At 53.4% G+C, this 19385-nt stretch overlaps 9 protein-coding genes across 9 annotated transcripts; 5 read left to right on the top strand and 4 right to left on the bottom strand.

The window, feature by feature from the left end:
* Window positions 1-10: 10 nt before the first annotated feature.
* On the top strand, window positions 11-385 carry BJX67DRAFT_386391 (uncharacterized protein; the record flags this gene model as incomplete). The annotated part of the gene is made up of 1 exon (XM_071034056.1): window positions 11-385. The coding sequence occupies one exon, from the start codon at window positions 11-13 to the stop codon at window positions 383-385; it is 375 nt and encodes a 124-aa protein (XP_070880598.1).
* A 1187-nt stretch (window positions 386-1572) lies between these two features.
* On the top strand, window positions 1573-3650 carry BJX67DRAFT_329504 (putative CorA family metal ion transporter). The gene is made up of 3 exons (XM_071027481.1): window positions 1573-3281; window positions 3332-3405; window positions 3456-3650. The coding sequence occupies exons 1-3, from the start codon at window positions 1652-1654 to the stop codon at window positions 3513-3515; spliced, it is 1764 nt and encodes a 587-aa protein (XP_070880597.1). The 5' UTR covers window positions 1573-1651; the 3' UTR covers window positions 3516-3650.
* Window positions 3651-3898: 248 nt separating this feature from the next.
* On the bottom strand, window positions 3899-5102 carry BJX67DRAFT_375880 (uncharacterized protein; the record flags this gene model as incomplete). The annotated part of the gene is made up of 2 exons (XM_071031765.1): window positions 3899-4907; window positions 4969-5102. The coding sequence occupies 2 exons, from the start codon at window positions 5100-5102 to the stop codon at window positions 3899-3901; spliced, it is 1143 nt and encodes a 380-aa protein (XP_070880596.1).
* Window positions 5103-5217: 115 nt separating this feature from the next.
* Window positions 5218-9305, top strand: BJX67DRAFT_329354 (SNF2 family N-terminal domain-containing protein). Its single transcript, XM_071027478.1, has one exon. The coding sequence runs from the start codon at window positions 5311-5313 to the stop codon at window positions 9016-9018; it is 3708 nt and encodes a 1235-aa protein (XP_070880595.1). The 5' UTR covers window positions 5218-5310; the 3' UTR covers window positions 9019-9305.
* Window positions 9203-10840, bottom strand: BJX67DRAFT_329308 (uncharacterized protein). The gene is made up of 4 exons (XM_071027476.1): window positions 10361-10840; window positions 10185-10268; window positions 9585-10121; window positions 9203-9517 (listed from the first exon to the last, which is right to left on the bottom strand). The coding sequence occupies exons 1-4, from the start codon at window positions 10545-10547 to the stop codon at window positions 9387-9389; spliced, it is 939 nt and encodes a 312-aa protein (XP_070880594.1). The 5' UTR covers window positions 10548-10840; the 3' UTR covers window positions 9203-9386.
* BJX67DRAFT_329356 (uncharacterized protein) lies at window positions 10495-11154 on the top strand. The gene has a single exon (XM_071027479.1). The coding sequence runs from the start codon at window positions 10670-10672 to the stop codon at window positions 11117-11119; it is 450 nt and encodes a 149-aa protein (XP_070880593.1). The 5' UTR covers window positions 10495-10669; the 3' UTR covers window positions 11120-11154.
* On the bottom strand, window positions 10823-13063 carry BJX67DRAFT_329702 (histidine--tRNA ligase). Its single transcript, XM_071027483.1, has 5 exons — window positions 12795-13063; window positions 12710-12734; window positions 12375-12642; window positions 12062-12310; window positions 10823-12016 (listed from the first exon to the last, which is right to left on the bottom strand). Exons 1-5 carry the CDS (start codon window positions 13027-13029, stop codon window positions 11135-11137), a joined length of 1659 nt encoding a protein of 552 aa, XP_070880592.1. The 5' UTR covers window positions 13030-13063; the 3' UTR covers window positions 10823-11134.
* A 1-nt stretch (window position 13064) lies between these two features.
* On the bottom strand, window positions 13065-15746 carry BJX67DRAFT_368158 (putative GTP binding protein (GTPBP1)). The gene is made up of 3 exons (XM_071030607.1): window positions 15425-15746; window positions 13833-15345; window positions 13065-13785 (listed from the first exon to the last, which is right to left on the bottom strand). Exons 1-3 carry the CDS (start codon window positions 15476-15478, stop codon window positions 13484-13486), a joined length of 1869 nt encoding a protein of 622 aa, XP_070880591.1. The 5' UTR covers window positions 15479-15746; the 3' UTR covers window positions 13065-13483.
* Window positions 15747-17354: 1608 nt separating this feature from the next.
* Window positions 17355-19217, top strand: BJX67DRAFT_386384 (uncharacterized protein; the record flags this gene model as incomplete). Its single annotated transcript, XM_071034055.1, has 1 exon — window positions 17355-19217. The coding sequence occupies one exon, from the start codon at window positions 17355-17357 to the stop codon at window positions 19215-19217; it is 1863 nt and encodes a 620-aa protein (XP_070880590.1).
* Between the last annotated feature and the right edge of the window lie 168 nt (window positions 19218-19385).

Below are 19385 nucleotides of genomic sequence, written 5' to 3'. Positions count from 1 at the left end.
CTCATTTGCCATGGACCAGGCGCCTCCCTCACGCCGTATGTCGGCCGTTGAGATTCCATCATCCTCGCTCCCCCCTCGTCGTCGAACATCCAATGTCCACGCCGGCCCTTCCGGGACACGGAAGCGCCGACGACTGACCAACCAAACCGTGTCTTCCTCGGCCTCTCACCCCGAGCACGATGATGAGCCCATCGAAGCGATCGATCTCACAGATGTCGACGGACATTCCGCTATCGCCAAAGTCCTCGCGAAGCAACGAGAAGATGCTGTTGCTGCTCAGCAGCAAAGTGATAGCGGTGGGGCACGCTCAAGGCTGACGGCATATAAATGCCCCATATGCATCGAGACTCCTGTGGATGCCACTACAACGGTTTGTGGTACGTAAACTTTCTTTTATTGGATGCGAGTCTAGTATTGTGCTGATGCCGGAAAGGCCATTTATTCTGTCACAAATGCATCCTCGATTACCTTAAGTATAGTGAAGAGCAGCGGACGGACCATACAGGGAAAACTCCACGAGGCTCTTGTCCCGTGTGCCGTAAACCCCTTGCACGGCTAGATTCACCCGGACCGAAAAGGAATCTTGTTCCTTTACAGATACGGCTTACCACCAAGAAGAGGACAAGTACGACGGCATAGTAGGACGTCTTTCGTCCGTTCAACTCATCTCCCTCCGAACCACACTCTCCGATCGGCGGAAGTAATCGCAACAGCCTATTTCACACGACTCGGCGAGCGAGACAATGTGTATGTCATGTCTTGTGGGCCAAGTAACTTGGGTATCACTAAATTCCCAGCATAAGAGGCCAATACTGGCTGGGGGTTTGAAGTCCGACTTTCTGGAATGGCAATAGCAGCCAGTATTCGGACTGATACATCTTCTCTCACCCTACAAACCCTACATGGACAAAACCCAGGCAATTGACCCCCTTACTTCCTGCGCGGTCTACAATACTACTGTCCTAGTTAGCAAAGATCATGGCCTCCAGGCTAGTAACCCTGCTAAATCTACTATTCTCATATCTTCTTCGAGTTTGGGAAGCCTGGTCAGTTCGTTTTCATGTACATAGCTTAATGACCCCTAAAGATCATGCCCAATCGTCCACAAGGAACTCACTCACTTTATGAGGACCCTTATACAGTTCATGCAGTGTATATTAATTTTAAGATTCTTACCAGGACAAATCTTGGAAAGCCAGAACCGGCATCCCGATTGGGCAGGAGCGGCTGGACCCTGTCAAAAGCGCCAAGACTGATCCAAGCATCGAAATCCCCAGCTCCAACGGGGCCAAAACATGTGCATCATCATTCTCCAACGAGAACTACCCTCAGAAAGGTCCCTCCCTACCGGAATCACCTCCATGGGGATTTAGCCTCTGCTAGGGGCCTTGTGCAAGCCTCCTCGCCGGATCGCTGGCCACTTTATCGCTTTCCCGTGGAGGTGGGTCATCGCAGACGTCATTCATCCCAACGGTGCAGCATTGCGGACTGAATGAGCGCTTTCTTAGGACCGGAAGATCCTAAGTTGATAGCGGCCATTGCGAGGGGTTACTTGACTTCGCTATATCGCTCCCTTTTCGGGCTTCTTTTGGGTGTTCCAGCTTCGATGCCCCAGAGATAGAACCTGCCTCAACGGCTCGAACAGGGCAATATGGATTCCGTGCGGTCTTATGATCATGCAACATTTGGGGATTCACCATCCCCACTGTCTCAAGCGGTGCCAGATATTGAGGCCCATCCACGCTCACCCCGCCACCAGGCAACATCTCCCAGTACTTGGGAACCTACATCGCCGGAGACGGTGACCATTCCCGCACGGGCGAACTCGCAAGATACGGTCAGGTACCGTACGCGCCGGGCAAACACCGCTCGTTCATACCGTCCAGACACTATCACTCATGACCCGAACTGGCAGCCTGGGACGGAACCTGGCATTGACCCGAATAGGCCCCTCCCAGCTTACAATGCGGAGTGGATGACCTCTATATCCACGAACCTGCATCGGCGATGTGAAATCACTGTAATCGACTTTTCTCAAAACGAGATGCGGCAGTATGCCCTCGACAATGATACCCTAGAGCAGTTCTTGGCCAGGGAACGGGAGCCGTGGGTGCAATGCAGGTGGATTAACGTCAATGGTCTTAGCTGGGACGTCATTCGGGTCCTGGGTAACGAAAAGGGACTACATAGACTTGCTATTGAAGATTTGATTAACGCGACCAACCGTACCAAGGTGGATTGGTACTCGGATCATGCTTATATGGTCCTTACGCTGCAGAAATTAATCAATTTGAGACAAGAGGACAGCGACTCAGACGCGGAAGATATGGACGACAATTTTTCATGGGGTCCAGAGAGAACAGATTCATCGACGAGCACCAGATCTGTATCCATAAAGAAACCGACCAAGCAAAGCATTATCCTAGCTGCACTGAAGGACGTCTTTCGGCGAAAAACCCTGAAAGATGAGACCACAAATAGGAATACCGACGGTGCAAAAGCTCGGCCTGGTGTGGATGGCTCCTCAAAGGCGCCTGGATTTGATAGGTTCGCGGATGTCGTTAGCACTGCACGCAGTATTCAGCGATATCGGGGTGGACCGAATGAGGATCGGATCACGTTCTTGGAGCAGCATGCCGTTCTAGCAGCCAAGGGGCTTGCCGTCACCCTTGAACAAGTCTCAATCTTCCTTCACGCTGATAATACCGTGACGTCCTTCTTCGAGGCAAGTGCGGAGGACATTGAGGTTCCGATTGCAAGGCGTCTTGGCCAACCAGAGACGATTCTGCGTCAGTCGTGCGATGCGAGCATGCTTTTACAGGCTATCCTGGATGCCATTATTGATCTGGCGATTCCAGTGACAACGGCCTATCAAGACGCAATTGGCGATTTGGAGCTCGACGTGCTAACAAGCCCAGAAATCGACCAGTCCAAGAGCCTGTATATACTGACTTCTGAGATTGCAATCCTCCGCGGCGTCATGCAACCGATCGCAACAATTATAAACGCCCTTCGTGACCATCGTTCTGAGCCTGTCAGCACTCCTGGCCTGGCTGGCCTGAAAGCTACGGGATTTGCCACACCCTCTTCCTCCGCGGTGCCACACATTGGAGTGACAACACCGAATCTGATGAGCGTGGGTGGAACAAGCGTATCAATAAGTCCAATGTGCCACACGTACTTGGGCGATGCGCTTGACCACTGTCTTACCATCATCGAGGGGTACGACCAAATGAGGCGGGCCGCTGACAACATGATTGACTTGATTTTCAATACAATTGGTAGGTGCTCAACCCGTTTCGATTGATTGATTATTACTAACGTACAGCAGGTGCATACCAAAATGAAAGTATGAAGCAGTTAACAGTTGTGACCTGCTTGTATCTGCCCCTTACATTCCTAACGGTTGGCCTCCGCTCTCGCTCAAGTAGATATTCCGTCTTACGCCTTGATAGGGCTATTTTGGCATGAACTTTACCAGGTTCACGGGTGTCAATGAGCATAGTGATGCGTAAGTGCAGCCTAAGTATGAAGCTCATAACCTGTTGCTAAGCTGAACAGGTACTTTTGGATGATTGCGCCGCCCTTCGTTTTGGCAACGATAGCTATTCTGATGTGGGAGTCCCGCTCTACTTTGCTAAGTCATGCTAATCAGTCCGTCTAGGCGTGATAAAATCCAGCGTTATTTCGCCCTAAAAGCCCAGCGATATCTCATCCATAGTTCGAGACGAGAAAGAAGACGAAAATGGACTAAGCAAGACTAAGCGTCGTCCTTAGGGGCGCGAGTTTTTCTGCAAGATGATAAAGATTTGACGACTGGCATGGATAGAGTGCTCATGACTTGTAGTATACAGCCTATGTCTATATTGTACATTCTATCTTCATCTGACTATATCATTCAGAAAGCCTTCCGTCTAAAAGCCATATAAGCCTTCCATGGGAGCTTCCAGTCCGATCGTAGCAATTCAGGCCTGAAGATATCGAAATCCACACTCTCCAGCCGGTCCAGCCACAACCGCGTCCCCACGGCTGGCATGAAAACCCCAAAGGCCCGATTGACCTCCTCCAGCGGCGACTCATGCACGCTCCCCTCTGCCGTAGCATACTTATGCCCGTCCTCCCCCTCATGCTCGAAATCATGACCTACGTCTCGTCCCGCACGAAGATTATTGAGCATCTGCTGCACAGTAATTAAATGATCGCTCGCCCTCGTCGCAACGGTAAACACCGCATCACGTAGCCCCGCCGCCTCTGCGCCCTTCCTAAAGACCTCCTCCTCCCTCACCCCGGCCTGAGCCATAACGTCCAACGGCAACATGACAGCTCCCTGCCTCGACCCTCCGACCTGCGTCCCCGTCCCAGAGCCTCCAGCACCCGCGGGAGGAGCCTGCCTCGCCTGCTGCGGAAACGCCACAATTGGCAACCCCCGCAACACAGCAGCAATCCCCGCCGCCTTCCCAACATGCGAGGCGACATGGTCCGCGGTAACAGACGCCATCGGCAGCGCCGACAGCGTCAAGTACAGCAACGTGCTATACGTACTCTCTGCGTAGCTCTCGAGAGTCTCAATGTTCGGGTACGGATCATTTGTGAGGGTCTGCTCGCGCGCACTGATCATCCGGTTCAGCCAGTTCCTGCTCAGTCGCGCGGACCCGTTACTCCGGCGGTCGAGATCTGCGATTGCGTGGGCGAGGAGGATGGCGATGGGTTCCTTGGGTGGGGTCCCCGCGAGGGTCTTGGAGATTGCATCACGCCAGAATTGCAGGCGCATGAGGCCGATTGTATGGCTGGATGTTGTGTCGGGGATGAGGGATAGGGTGGAGTTTAGGGCGCGCAGGGCGATGTAGGTTGGGCGGGTTTTCGGGGGGATGAAGGTGCTTAGGGTGTAGGAGGGGCGGTCGTATTTTCTACGGGATACAGAAGTTAGTATGATCGAATCGAGTAGAATTGAGATGGTCAGGAGCGTACGCCAGGAGATCAAGGCAGTATTTGTGTGCGGATTGGACCTCTCCTTCTGAGGCGCCGGTGATGGGGGCTGAGGAGGAGAGGGTTCGCTTGAGAAAGACATGGCGAATGTGTCGATTTGAGCGGCATGACCGCATCGTCTCTTTTATTAACGGCATCACGCTCGTCGATACTGTGAGACTGAGTTGAGTTTTTTCGGCTTTTTCGCCGGAGTCCCAAATGACGTCGGCAAGTCGTTTTTCGCGTCTTTTTGGCGCCGGCGCGTCTCCCGAGATCTGCTCCTCCACCGCTTCATCTCGCTTTCCCTCTTCCCCCTTCTATCTCGAGACATTTCCCCCGTGAATCATGGACTTCGATGCCTCTAACGATAGACCGTTCAAGAAACGCCGCTTCTTCGTCGATGACCCGAGTGATGCCGTCCCACCTGCTACAGATTCTCCAATCCCGACCTCGAGTCTCGACGCGTCCATACCGACTTCTTCGCGTGTCGAGGTAGAAAACGGTGTAGATGGGCGTCGGGTATCGTTCTCAGAGCCACAACGGCCAGAATGGGAGAGCGATAACAGGTTTTCCTCCCACAAGAGCCGGCCGCTCCAACAAGACCAAGATCGATTACATGGGTTTGACACGGCGACCCTCGTGAGTATAACCGGCGAAGAACTTTCTCTAGATATCCTGCTGAAGATACGGGATGCTTCCGGTGGGGATCTGGAACGAGCGTTGAATATTTACTACGATGGATCGTGGAAGACATCAGCGGGGACCGGGACATGCCAAACGACGTTGACGTCCCGCGAGCGAGTCACCACCCTATCGACCCCATCGAATGGCATCTCGGAACACGCAGCTGTACCGAAGACAGAGCCAGCTAAGCGGGTTGGCCTCGCGGTTCCTGCTTCCAAGTCTCAACCTCCACGAAGATACGTAGGCGCGTTCGGCGTCAGCGCATGGGCGACGAGAAGCGGGATTGGCTTGGTGAAACACGGTGACAGTGTCAACATCGAGCGTGCAAGATCCCAGCCCTTATCAACCCGCGGCAGGAATGGGAAACTGAAGGTGAACCACAAAGGCGACGTCCTCACACGTTTCACCAATAGTAATGGCCAGGAAATCGGGAGACTGCCTCGAGAGTCGGCCGAGTGGGTATCCACACTGATCGATCAGAACGTTTGCGAGTTCAGGGGCGTCTGCGTCTTTGCCCCCGACCGGCTCCGTGTGAATGATACGATTTATCTTCAGCTCTGGTGCTATCTGCGTATAGAGGCGTTTCAGCCTAGGATACTGTCTGTATCCGTAGATGATAATCGAGCAACTACTATCTTCGAAGATCAAGAGAATGCCGAGGAAAAGCAGCTGCGTCTTCGCCAGGTTGCTCTAGTGAAGCTATTTGATGAGATTGGCCTCCAGCCTTCATCGTTGGACGACGCAACGAAAAAACAGAAGAAAGAGGGCCTACTCCGGGCAGCGGAAATGGCCGAACAAGAGGCCAGAAAGAACAAGGCTGTAACTGGGAACGATTCCGAGGAAGAAGAGCCTGCGGAGCTCGAGGAGGATCAGCTTGACGCACTTTACAAGAAAGCTCAGTCCTTCGATTTCAATATGCCAGAGGCCCAGCCTCCATCGTCTTTCGCCTTGGAACTTCGCAAGTACCAGAAGCAGGCGCTCCATTGGATGCTCGCAAAGGAGAAGGACAACGAATCCGGGAGGGAGGTCTCAATGCACCCTCTGTGGGAGGAGTACAACTGGCCGCTGAAGGACGTCGATGACAAGGAGCTGCCGGCTGTTGAGGGGGTGGAACACTTTTATGTCAACCCCTATTCTGGGGAGCTTAGCCTGGACTTTCCCGCGCAAGAACAACATTGTCTGGGTGGCATCTTAGCCGACGAGATGGGGCTGGGAAAGACGATTGAAATGCTCAGCTTGGTCCATTCACATAGAAACGTGCCCCCGGGCCAAGATCTAAACGGTACCGCTGCTGGTAATCTCACGAGACTGCCTGGCTCTGGCGTTGTACCGGCGCCATATACCACCCTCGTCGTTGCGCCAACGTCTCTACTTGCACAGTGGGAGAGTGAGGCTCTGAAAGCCTCCCTCCCCGGCTCAATGAAGGTCTTGATGTATTACGGGAACGAAAAGTCCGTGAACCTGAGGGAGCTGTGCTCTACTGGCAATGCCACAGCTCCCAATGTGATAGTAACAAGCTACGGAGTTGTTCTCGCAGAGCATCGGCAACAACTCTCAATAACCGCGTCGGCGTCCTGGACGCCAGGGAACTTGTTTTCCGTGGACTTCTTCCGAGTCATCCTTGACGAAGCCCACATTATCAAGAACCGCCGGTCAAAGACAGCCAGAGCTTGCTACGAGCTGAAGGCGACGCATCGATGGGTTCTCACGGGTACACCAATTGTCAACCGATTAGAAGATCTGTTCAGCTTGGTGAGGTTCCTCAAGGTCGAGCCGTGGAATAACTTCTCTTTCTGGAAGACGTTCATCACAACGCCGTTCGAATCGAAGGACTTTGTCCGCGCCCTCAGTGTTGTGCAGACAGTTCTTGAACCACTCGTCCTCCGACGTACAAAGACGATGAAGACCCCCGAGGGGGAGCCATTGGTACCATTACCCCAAAGGACGGTAGATATCGCAGAAGTCGAGCTCTCGGACCAAGAACGAGAAATCTACAATCACATCTTCACCCGGGCAAAGCAAACATTCAACACAAACGTCGAAGCCGGGACACTTCTTAAGTCCTACTCGACTATCTTCGCACAGCTCCTCCGCCTACGCCAGACATGCTGCCACCCTATCCTCACGCGCAACAAGACCATCGTTGCAGACGAGGAAGATGCCGCCGCCGCAGCAGACCTAAACAACGATCTGAAAGACGACATGGACCTACAGGATCTAATAGACCGCTTCACAGATACAACCGAAAACCCCAACTCCGGCGAAACCGGTGCCCAAGACCCGCTCATGAAGTTCACAGCGCACGCTCTCCGCCAAATCCAGACTGAATCCAGTGGCGAGTGTCCCATCTGCTCGGAGGAACCCATGATCGACCCAGCCGTTACAAGCTGCTGGCACAGCGCTTGCAAAAAGTGCCTCGAGGACTACATCCGCCATCAAACGGATAAGAACGTGCAGCCGCGCTGCTTCTCCTGCCGCTCCCCATTAAGCGCACAGGATATCTTCGAAGTCATCCGCCACAACAGTACCCCTTCCAGCTCAACACCTGTCGAACAAGAGGCGCCATCATCATCAAATACACCCGCCGCAGGCGACCTATATAGCAACTCTCAACCACCCCCTCGAATCTCGCTCCGCCGCATAAACCCCCTCTCCCCGTCCGCGCATACATCCGCCAAGATCCACGCCCTCCTCAGACACCTCTCGCGTATCCCAGCGGGCACAAAATCCGTCGTCTTCTCCCAATTCACCTCCTTCCTCGACCTCATCTCCCCACAGTTAACCAAAGCCGGCATAAACCACGTCCGCCTCGACGGGACAATGCCCCAGAAGGCGCGCGCGGAAGTCCTCTCCCAGTTCAATAAAATAGAGACCTTCACACAGGAAGAACTCGACGAAGCCGAAGCCGAAGTAACGCCCACTCTCACCAAGGGAACGACACCTGTCTCGCTTACTCCCAAACCATCCACCCCCATCGCAACCCCATCCCCAGCCTCAGCCTCAACCTCAACCTCAACCTCAAAACCCAAACAACAACCGACAACCACAACCCCAACCGTCCTCCTCATCTCCCTGCGCGCCGGCGGCGTCGGCCTAAACCTCACAGCCGCCAGCAACGTTTTCATGATGGATCCCTGGTGGTCCTTCGCGATCGAAGCGCAGGCCATCGACCGCGTGCACCGGATGGGCCAAACGCGGGACGTGAGCGTCACGCGGTTCATCGTGAAGGACTCGATTGAGGGACGGATGTTGCGGGTTCAGGAGCGGAAGATGGGGATTGCGGGGTCGTTGGGGCTTATGGGTGGGGATGGGGGGGAGGAGGAGAAGAGGAGGGAGAGGATTGCGGAGTTGAGGTTGTTGTTTGAGTAGAGTGGTTTTCTTGCTTTGTCTGCTGGGTGAGTGTTTGGATGGGGGAGATGCGGTTACTTGTATATATAGACTTCGGTGTGTGGGGATCTGGTTGGAACTGGCCTGGTATGTTCCAGCAGATGAGGAGGGAGGGCATGATGGTGGGGATTCTGGAGAGATCAGTTGATTCAAGGTTCATTCACTACTCAGGATAATACATAGCATAGAAAGACTCAATCTGAAGAATTGAAGCCAGGAAACAAGAAAAAAGGTACAACATGCCCTGATATCAGCGCGGTATCATTCTTGGTTTGTACAGGTACAAAGTTCGAACCAAGTAAGGAACACACAGAGAGAGGAAGGAAAGGAGAGGTCAAGGGAAATCTTTTTTAGTGATGTCCAGGTTTGACAATGTTATGCAGTCTCTCCTTCATCGTCTTGTGGTGATGTTCATCGGCCTGCTTGGTACCCTTGGCACCCTTGGATTCTTTGCCGTGGTGGCCATTATTACCGGATTCGCCTTCTCCGTGAGTATCCGTCAGCATGATCCTCAAATGTCGGAAGATATTACGAGATCGAGATCTAACCAGGTTTCATGGTCTTCGGCTGGCCCGTCGCTTGCCCCTCCTGCTGCTTCAAGCGACGCTCATCCTCCTCCTCCTCTTCAGCCCAGGTATCCCGTGGCGGAGGAACCTTGGGTCCTCTGAGCGCCTCCTCACTGACCTGTTGCTTGCGAGGGGTGGAACTAGCGCCGCCGGTAGCGCCAGAGTCGCCCTGCTTGTTTCTCTGTTCAGTGGTACCGATATCCGCTGCGGACTGGCTGGTAGGCGCGTTACCAACGGTGCCAATAGATGTGTCTTTCGCGGAGGTTCCACCCGCAACAGCGGCATTGGAAGGGACAGATTTGGGCCACTGCTCGCTTTGTACGGGTTCAGAGCGTGCGTTTCCCGGGCTGGTGGAACCGACGGCAGCGGTTGCCAATGCAGTTCCCTCATTCTGGGGCTCCTTTATGCTTTGTGATGTGCCTATGGTGCCGTGGGACTGGATGAGGGTAGGAGTGATGGAGGAGACGGGCTCTGAGCCGACAGCTGTGTTGGCTTTCGACTTCGGAGCGCCAGCTTGTTCTGGTGAGACGTTACTTGCATATCCTAGGGTTATGGCCATGGTTCTAGGGCTTAGGTACGTACCGTCTCTGTTGCCCGCATCGTACGGGTCCAGCGCGGTTCCTGTACCCTGGACGCCGGAGAGAGGTTCTTCAGCAGAAGGTTGCTCTAGATTGGGGGCAACAAATTTAGTTTCAATGCCGCCATTCAGACCGTAACTGTACTCCAAGACATAGAACGCTCTGTAGATAGAGGCTTACCCTCCTTATTCCCCGAGTCATAAGGATCGGTAGCGGTGCCCTTGCCCTGCACACCAGAGATCGGCTCCTCGCCATGTTGAGCGGCATGAGTTCCTTGACGCTGCTCACCGGCGGTGTGCCGGAGCGAGTCAACCTCGTCCCAAAACGCATGAGATGCGTTCTGCACAGCGTGGGTTATAGTCTCCATTGTCGTTGTAAGGGTAGGTGTAGGCAGGAGTAGTACCAAGTGTTCAATGGGTGAAGCAATTGGTGATCAAGAAAGATTGATTTCTATGCGTCGATTGTGATTGCAGTACCTGGTGGGCGTGTATGTGTGTATATTGCCACTTTCTGAAAGCCAAGGGCTTGGTACACGGGAGACCGTTATATAGCTCCATGGCGCGCGGGGATGGAGGGGAGCAACGCGTTCTCGACGTCAGTGAGGGCCGGGATCGAACCAGGTTCGAGACGTCATCGTTCATGGACGCGACGGGGGTGATTCATGGGTCGAGAGTCGACGTGGGTTTGGTTCGCCTGCTGCCGAAGGGGAACTCCATGACGTCAGAGCACGTGAGCCAGGTCGAGCAGAGCAAAACAGTGGATATCGATGGGAATGGAAATGATGGTGGGAAACCTTGGAATATGTCTCATGACGATCGGATATCTAGTCTATTTCTTTTGCCCTATCAGGATAGCCAGCTGCCCTGTGTTCCTCCCCTCCCTGCCTGCCTGCCGTCGGAGTACCTTAGCCGGCGCCTTAGCATCGGTCTGCCGACGTAAGGAGACCCGTTCGGCTTAACGAATGGGTAAGGCTGGTTTGCTCAGCTTTTTCTTGATCTCTTCGACGAGGTCATCCCTTGAAATAAGGTAGCCTTCCTTTTCGGGGTGGCCCTCTGGTAGCCCGAGCTCCTTAATCTTCACCTTACCCGCTGCTAACTCGTCCTCCCCGAGAATCACAGCCAAGGGAACACCGCCGGCTTCAGCCAGCTTGAATTGTTGTGGTAGTTTCGGCTTGACCGAGGGAGCAAACTCACTCTTGATGCCTGCCTTCCATAGCTGATTGGCAACAGACATGCGCTCGATGAGCAAGCCATTGAATCCTTTCCCACCAAAAGCCATAACAAAGACATCGACTTCACTTGAGCGAACGGTAGCGTTACCTTCTTCGGCCTCCTTCTCAAGCCGTTGCTTCATTATTGTGAAGATTCGGTCCACGCCGAATGAGACACCGACACATGGGATCTGACGCTTCTTGCTGAACATGTTGACCAAGTCGTCGTAGCGCCCACCGGCAGCGATACTACCTACTCCAACGTTAGGGTCGTCGGATTTACTTTTCGACTTGGTTTTCTTCTGAGCATTGGCGAATCCTTCGGGGGTTGAAAGAGGTGTCACGACTTCGTAGATCAGGCCAGTATAGTAGTCCAAGCCACGGGCAAGGGAGAGATCAAAGGAAACCTTATCGAATACCTCGAAGGCCTCGAGATATCCGAACAGAAGTTCCATATCCTCAATGCCCTTCTTAATGTGTTCATTCGCGCAGAGTAGTCCGTCCGCTTTGATGAAGTCCAAAATTTCACGGCCTCCGTTACGCCTCACGTATTCTCCGACTTTATCGGCGACCTCGGATTTTAAGCCTTTCTCCTCCATCTCTAACTTGACTTGATCCCAGGGTAGCTAAACACATCAGCGGAGTTCTTACCACAGGGCAACTAGACATACCTTATCGAGCTTGTCTACCGCAGAACTTATTGACCGGATTTGATCTTCGGGAACACCGCACGCCGTGAATAATCCATCCAAGATCTTTCGGTGATTAAGTTTAATCGTAATATAATCGCGCATGTCCAGCGCCTCGAACACCTCCACAATTATCCGCAGAACCTCCGCATCAGGAATCATAGCATCGTAAGAACCGGCAATATCAAAATCACACTGGTAGAACTCTCGCATCCGCCCCTTTGCAACGGCCTATCTTTTATTAGCCTCGTCAAGACAACCTAGTCATACCGGAAGACAAGACAAGGATGCTTACCGGCTGATCTCGTCGGTACACCTTGGCAATCTGATACCGTTTAATGTGCTGCACTGACGAGTTCATGGCCAACCACCGCGCAAGCGGCACCGTCAGGTCATATCGAAGGGCGCAGTCCTCTCCGCCTTGGTCGGCGAGGTCGTAGATAAGACGCGAGTCCTCGCCGTATTTGCCCGCCAGGATCTCCTTTAGTTCGAATACCGGAGTGTCGAGCTGCGTGCCGCCGTGACGCTTGAAGACTTCGGTGATGGCGCTGAAGATCGATTCACTTGGATGGAAAGTGTTAGTGAGTGAGGGGCACGCGATACGAGTACATTCGTGATCGGAGGAAGTACCGTAGCACCATGTCAATTCCAATCCCTAGGTAGCGGATAGATAGTTAGGTACGGTCCATTCGTGTCCAATTCCACGGCGACTTACAGTCCCTCGTTCCCTTAGGCGTCTTGAGCTGGAAGCTCAGCTTATTTGACTTCCCCTCCTTCGTCGCCATGTCTGTTGAGTCGCCGGTCTGCGTTTGATAAAAGAAAGGGCGAGAGTGTTGGTAAAGAACTGTAGTTGCCCGGATTCCCCAGGAAGCACGGAAATGGACTCTCCGGAGGTCGCACGGGGAGAAATCGCGGAAAGCCTTGACTGAAGAGGCCCAGAAAAACCGCATGAATCACGACTGGCAACACAACAAAATGGAGGGCACTACTGGACAAATGCGGGAAAAAAGTTTTTTCTCTTCCCAGAATGAGTCAGGTGTGGCTGCCGTGCGCCACATTGGAGGATGCCGACCAGCCACACCCCGCTTTCCCGCTTTGGAAAGTCGTTGAAGAACGGGGCCGCGTCAGGACCTCGGGACCCAGCAAAAGTGTATTAACCAAATGCATCATCTTCATGGCACCTAGGATACGGCTAGAAGTAAAGCAACAGGTTCGTACAGCGGCAAAACACTTAACAAATGCAGAATTCCAACCCATCCAAGACCGCTGTGCATGGGAAAGGAAGCTGAGACAAAAAAAGATATCAAAAAGGAATCTACTTGCGGGCGGTGAGCTGGACAGTCTCTTCCACAACCCCAGAAGATACAAGGCAAATGGCTAAATTCTAGACATAGTCAACTCCGATCAGTGATTTTCTTTCCGCTCAAACTCCTTTTTCGCCTCGGGGTTCAATGGATTGCTCGGGTCGTACCCAACGCTCTTGACAATTCCCAATCCCTTGGTCTTACCCTCTCGGAACAGTACTCGATCACCTGGAGCGAGAAACTCAGGGCGTTGCATGAAACGAAACGCAACCAAAGCACGGTCACCCGTCCTAATATAAGGCCGATCAATGTCAATAACAGAGCAGGTCTGGCTCACTGCGCCGACATGAAGCATCGCTTGATACCTAGGCTTGATGGTTGTAGCGTGAGACAGAATGAGAACTACTTTGGGTCAGCAAGGATCTATCCTCAAAATCATGCGAGCTTACCCTCTGCAACAAACTCTCGGAAAACTTTGGGCGGCTGGTCGAGCTTCTTTAGAACAACCATGCCTTTGCGAACTTCTTTCCGTCGCACACGCTTCAGCGCAAAGGAGCCGGACTGTCCTGCAAAGCAGGCATTTACTTGTATACGCTTCCGCTCAATAGACTTGATCGAAGTCGTCGTGAACTGACCAACAGAGTCGGGTCCAACAAGCACAGTGTCACCAGCGTGGATGACCCCGGATTTGGCCACCCCAGAGACCACTGTACCAACATGGGGAACGGAGAATGTGTCGTTGACCAAGAACTCAAAGGGTGCATCCGGGTTATACTGGCCGCGATAGGGAAGGATATTCAAAAACGTTCGAACGAGTTCTAGGTTCTCCCCAGTCACGTTGGATACCTGGAAGATTGGGCATATCCGCTGGGAAACAAACTGCGCCGCAGTGTTGATAGTCTCTTCCATGTCCTTCACGAAGATTGGTATCTTCCGCGCTCCAGGCGACTTCAGGATTTTTGTCAACTGGGAAATAGTCTCCTGCAGGATCTGCGGAGGGCAGATATCGATTTTGGTGATAATGACCATGACAGGGACATTTAGAGCGAGGGCTATACCCAGGTGTTCTTTGCTCATACCTATGAGCCCGTTATTGGCTGCGACCATTAGGAGACAGTAATTGGGGTTGCTGCTCAGCATGCCAAAAACGGTGGTCCGCAGGTAGCGCTCGTGGCCAGCTAGATCAGAGAAGGAAATGACCTTTGCAGACCGTTTTCCGATATCTTCCCAGGACAGCTTGCGGCCCTGAGAACTGCCCACTATTTCTCCGTGGCTGTCAAAGCCCATGATTTCCATACCCACAGAGCTAGTGCGTCCGCTCTCAACTTCGTGCTTGTGGCGGAAGAGATTCACCCGAGCCTTACCACGACCGTCATCGAGACCCCCCTTCACAAGGACCCCAAGCATGGTACTCTTTCCAGCGTCGACATTTCCCACAACGGCGACACGAATCTCTGCCATTTCCTCTACCGTCTCAGCAGGCTGCCGGATCAAAACCTTTCCCCAGGCGCCCTTTATTCGGTCGTTAGGGACACGAGACTCTTCAGGGCCCCCGACATTGTAGGTGAGGAGAATGCGACAATGAGCTGGGAGAGTTTGCGCCGTTTCACGCAGCCGCTGGAGGGCTGAATTCCACTCGTCTAGACTGAGGGACATGGAATCCCCACCATCTTCAAGACCGAGGTCGAAAATGGTCTCTCCATGACCTTCATCGATCCGGCTCTGTAGGATTTCAGCGAGAGCCTTCGTGTTCTCGCCAGATTCGTCGTGGGAGGTGAGCAGGAGGTCCTTCAACTTGACGGTCTTTGGGTCATCGGATAGCCCCAGTTGGTCGAGAATATCCAATTCCGCATGGTCCTCATGGGCCGCTGACTTGTCGCTCGCGCCATTATCGGGGAGCACCGGCTGGGCCGAGCGACGCGCCTGCTGCTTGTCCGCGTATTCAGCGAACTCGCTGAGCGCCTGGTGCGGAATGAAGGACAATTAGCGGAAGGGTGGGGACAGGGAGAATGAGGGGTAGTGGGAGACGAATGCAACTTACGACTTCGCCTCTTCGCCGGTCCTCAAGGGATGTCTTCGGGCCAGGCGTTCTCATTATCCGTTTTCAGGGCTCCAGAATGAGGGTAGTTGCTTATAAAGATAGGTAGACTTGTAACGATGATTCACTGGACAGGTGGAGATGGGGCTAAACTAGGGACGGTCGGATGGGAAAAGTCGCCTGTGGCGCGTTCAGACACGTATTCGTGTGATCATTCTCCACTAATAGGAGCTGAATCAAAATAAAGACGGTGCGAAAGGTTGGTAAACGTAGGAAGGGTGTTTTAGAATGTGGGGTGAAGTGGCAGAATCAAGAGGAGGATGGGTGAAGTGGTGGTCGGAGGGGAAGCTTTATCGATAGCGGCCTCGAGTCATCACGGATGTGCTTGAGTCACATCCACCCGGCGCTGCCACAACACGACAAATTCACCTGCTCGAGGTGACTCAAGAGAGGCTGTGTCTGCTGCCACGAGGTTTCTGGGGCTACAAGCAGGCCGACGATTGACGATCTATTCGTTATGCTCTATAAATGAAGTCCCCTCCAACAAAATCTGCTCTAATTGATTGGGCGCCCCTCGAGGTCAAGGCTCCTAGGATGCCCCGAGCGCGGTAAAGATGAGGAAGAACGCGAGACGCGACAGCAGAATAGTATTCGAGCAGATCCAGAGGCTGTGCCCGGCGACCCGTAAGTTCGTCTGGGTCATCGCCGATTCGTGGTCCCATGATGATGGCTCATTGAGAAAGCGGGCTCTTCACGGTCCAATAACTCCCGTCTAGCCAGGACCCGTCGGTCAAGACATATATTATCCCTTGATGCTCAATTCTCCGATTTGATCACGCTTGGGGGGAGATCAGAACGACCGAGTCACCTGTCGCTGAGTCAACGGGGGATCGATTATTGCAAAGACGATGGCAGCTCACCTCGAACAAAAAGCATTTCCTCTTGCTTCTTGATTGTCTTGAGAAGTGGGAAGGGAAATCAGCTCGAATTCGTCGGGAATCCTGGGTTGAATCAGAAGGGGGAGCATACCCGGATGGTCTCTTGCTCGCTCTCGTCCTCCTCCACCAGGTAGATAGTCTCCTCGACATCGCCCAGCACTAGGTTGCAGTGGCTATCGTAGGCCTAACAAGATGAAGGATATCAGCAAGAGGCCTGTGGCAGCGAGGGATGAGACAGAAGACCCACGTGAAGACGGCCCTTGAGTTCGCGATCACCGCGCAGCTTCACGAAAACAACTTCATCGAGGGAGAGGCGGACAAGGTCGAGAGGTTCGGAGACGGAGGAGGAGCCAGCATCCTCAGTGTCGGCCATTGTAATCCCGGTGCAGTGATGTCAATGCCTGAATGCTCTGGGTGGTGGTGGTGGACAGCAGAATCAAAGCAGAAAAGGATCTCCGCCAAGGCTGTTAGCGCACAACCCCCTCAGTTTCCCCAGACTGCTCAACAATGCCAGCGTCCGGCCGGTTCATTCCTCCCTCCGCGTCTTAGTCTCCTATTAATACCCTCTAATAAGCTGCGTGGTCCCTGTCCTCCTCCTCCCCCCTCTTCTCTCCCACGACCATGCTTCCTCCTTCTGCCCCTTCTCTCCTCCCCTCCCATGCTATCCTCCTCCCTTTCGCTAGCCATTCTCAATGCGGGTGATCGTACGTCGATGCGAGGGTCTCGTGTCCTCTCTCGCCGATCCCTCTTGTCGTCCTACTGGCCACCATCGCTTCCATCAGCACCACCGTTCGGTCGCTGATCCCACGTGTCAGTTTGCACGATGGTTCACGACCAGGAGACCCATTCCCGCCCGGAGTCGGAGTCGGAAGCACATTTCCACTCGCGAACTAGGGAGCCAACACACGCCCATTCTCGCGGGCTTTCGGGCTCTCAGCAGCTCGTCCAGCCACCTGGGGCGGAATGCTGCGCTGAGAAAGGAGTTTGATTCCATTATGGCGGCCGGTCAACCGGACCAGGTAATGGAGGCTTTCTTAAATCCAGACTATGAGGAGTTCGTCGCCCAGATGCCTCGCAGCGTCTTTATCGAAGCCTTCCGTTTGCTTTCTCCGTCGTACTTCATTGAACCCTTCAAGGACATCCACAGACATATGCACCCTTATTCCGTTAGCATAAAAGGACACCTGGGCCTGCGGGTAATCTTCGATGACTTTGCCATCAATATCTCTTCCATCATCCGATCGCGACGGTCCGCAGGTCATGCCATTGGCCTTGCAGAATACACCCACCTTCTTGACTGCGCCCGGTCTCTGGGTGACGGGCTAATGGCCGACTACATCTGGCGTTCCATGGCGGAAGACAATGTTGCCCCTGATCTCCACTGCTACAATTATTATATGGAATCCAAGGTCTGGGATGCCTCCTATGCTGGTCTGGAAAAATATAATCTACGCGTGACGCCTTTTGCCTATAACAGACGAAAATTTGGGACACACTGGGGCTGGTCAGGCTACGGAACCGCAGGTCGGAGTGTACGCAGCCAGCTACGTGTGGTCTTCGAGGAAATGACCGAGGCGGGCCACGAGCCTGATGAAGCAACCATGGTGAATCTCATGATGGCATCTGCTCGGGTGGGACATGTGGCCGGCATGAAGAACGTCTTGAGGAAAGTCTGGAATATTGACCCCGATGCGCTCAAGGAAGGATTTCGCGGCTCTCTGACCGAATACGACCGCTCGTCACCACTATACCCGACGGACCGCCTTCTCGTGGCAGTAGCGCACGCGTTTGGCATGAACAGTGACGTTTCTGGCGCCCTGCTTGTCATCGACCACATTTCGAACTTTTATGACATTGATGTTCCAGTGGCAGTTTGGGCCCAGTTGCTCGAGTTATCATTCATCCTCTCCAGTCGTTGGTACGGCCCAGACGCTGAGAAAATGGCCGTAGGCCGAGTTTCATTCGATTTTGTCATGCATCTGTTTCGAACTATGACGAGCGAACCATTCAATATCAAACCCACTGTTGAAATGCACTACTTGCTCGCCAAACGCGCACAGAAGGAAAGGGATCTGATTCTTTTCAAGGAAAACCTGCACCGGGTGTACGAAATTTTGGAGGAAACTAGGCAAAAGAGGAAGGTCGCGAGGACAATGGTCGAATCCTATCTCAACCCCGACCACACGCAGATCGAACCCGAAGTGTTACGTTCACGGGGATTTGCTGACGCCGTGCATGCGTACGAGGTCATTCGATGTCGCGTCATGCAGCAAACGCTTTTCGTGGAAAGGCTAACGAAACGATTCATCAGTCGCTGGAACTGGGAGCAGCTATCGGCCATCCCACTGCGTGGAAAATGGTGGACCGTGGACTTCCCACGAGCACTCGAAGAATGGAGCGATTTTCTCCCGGAATCCTTCGAGTACAACACGCGTGGTGGCCGCATCCAGATACACGACAGGAACTCGGGGAACCCCAGCGCACAAACAACTTCCCACAAAACGATCCCAATCCGCAGACCAATTCAATCGGCTGATTTCCGCATGGAATGGCCCACCGAAGTCGACGACGACGTTATTTGGCAAGGATATCGAGACCGCATGTCCCCACACGATCTTAAACACCCGCTTATCAAGCGCCTCTTCTATCCCGTCCCCATCGTCGACAACACCGCCAATGAAGACAATGATGAAGCCCTCGATCCTGAGTTGGAGCGTCCGCGTGCAAGGATACTCTTCGATATGAATCCCATCCCGTGGCATCCCGCAAAGGAATATGCCTCGCAGCGGGTGAAGGAGTATGAGCTCGAAGGTGCCTTTGGGCCTATTACTATGGGTGGGTATCCATTACCTACTTAGCCCCTCTCTCTTTGTTTCTCTGCCGCGTGTCACGACCGACAACGTGCTACGCTTTTCACCCAATGGCGCTTTCCGTGCCGTATTGATTGCTTCGTGCCAGATACCCATCACATATTTCGACATTGCCTGCCAAAATGCGGCTCGATGCTGTTTAGATGGAAAAAAGGA

This window comes from Aspergillus lucknowensis, assembly GCF_044049455.1.
Source record: "Aspergillus lucknowensis strain CBS 449.75 chromosome Unknown BJX67scaffold_88, whole genome shotgun sequence".
NCBI classification, from domain to species: Eukaryota; Fungi; Ascomycota; class Eurotiomycetes; order Eurotiales; family Aspergillaceae; genus Aspergillus; species Aspergillus lucknowensis.
Note: the sequence above shows the minus strand (reverse complement) of the source record. Positions and strands in the feature narration are given on the sequence as shown.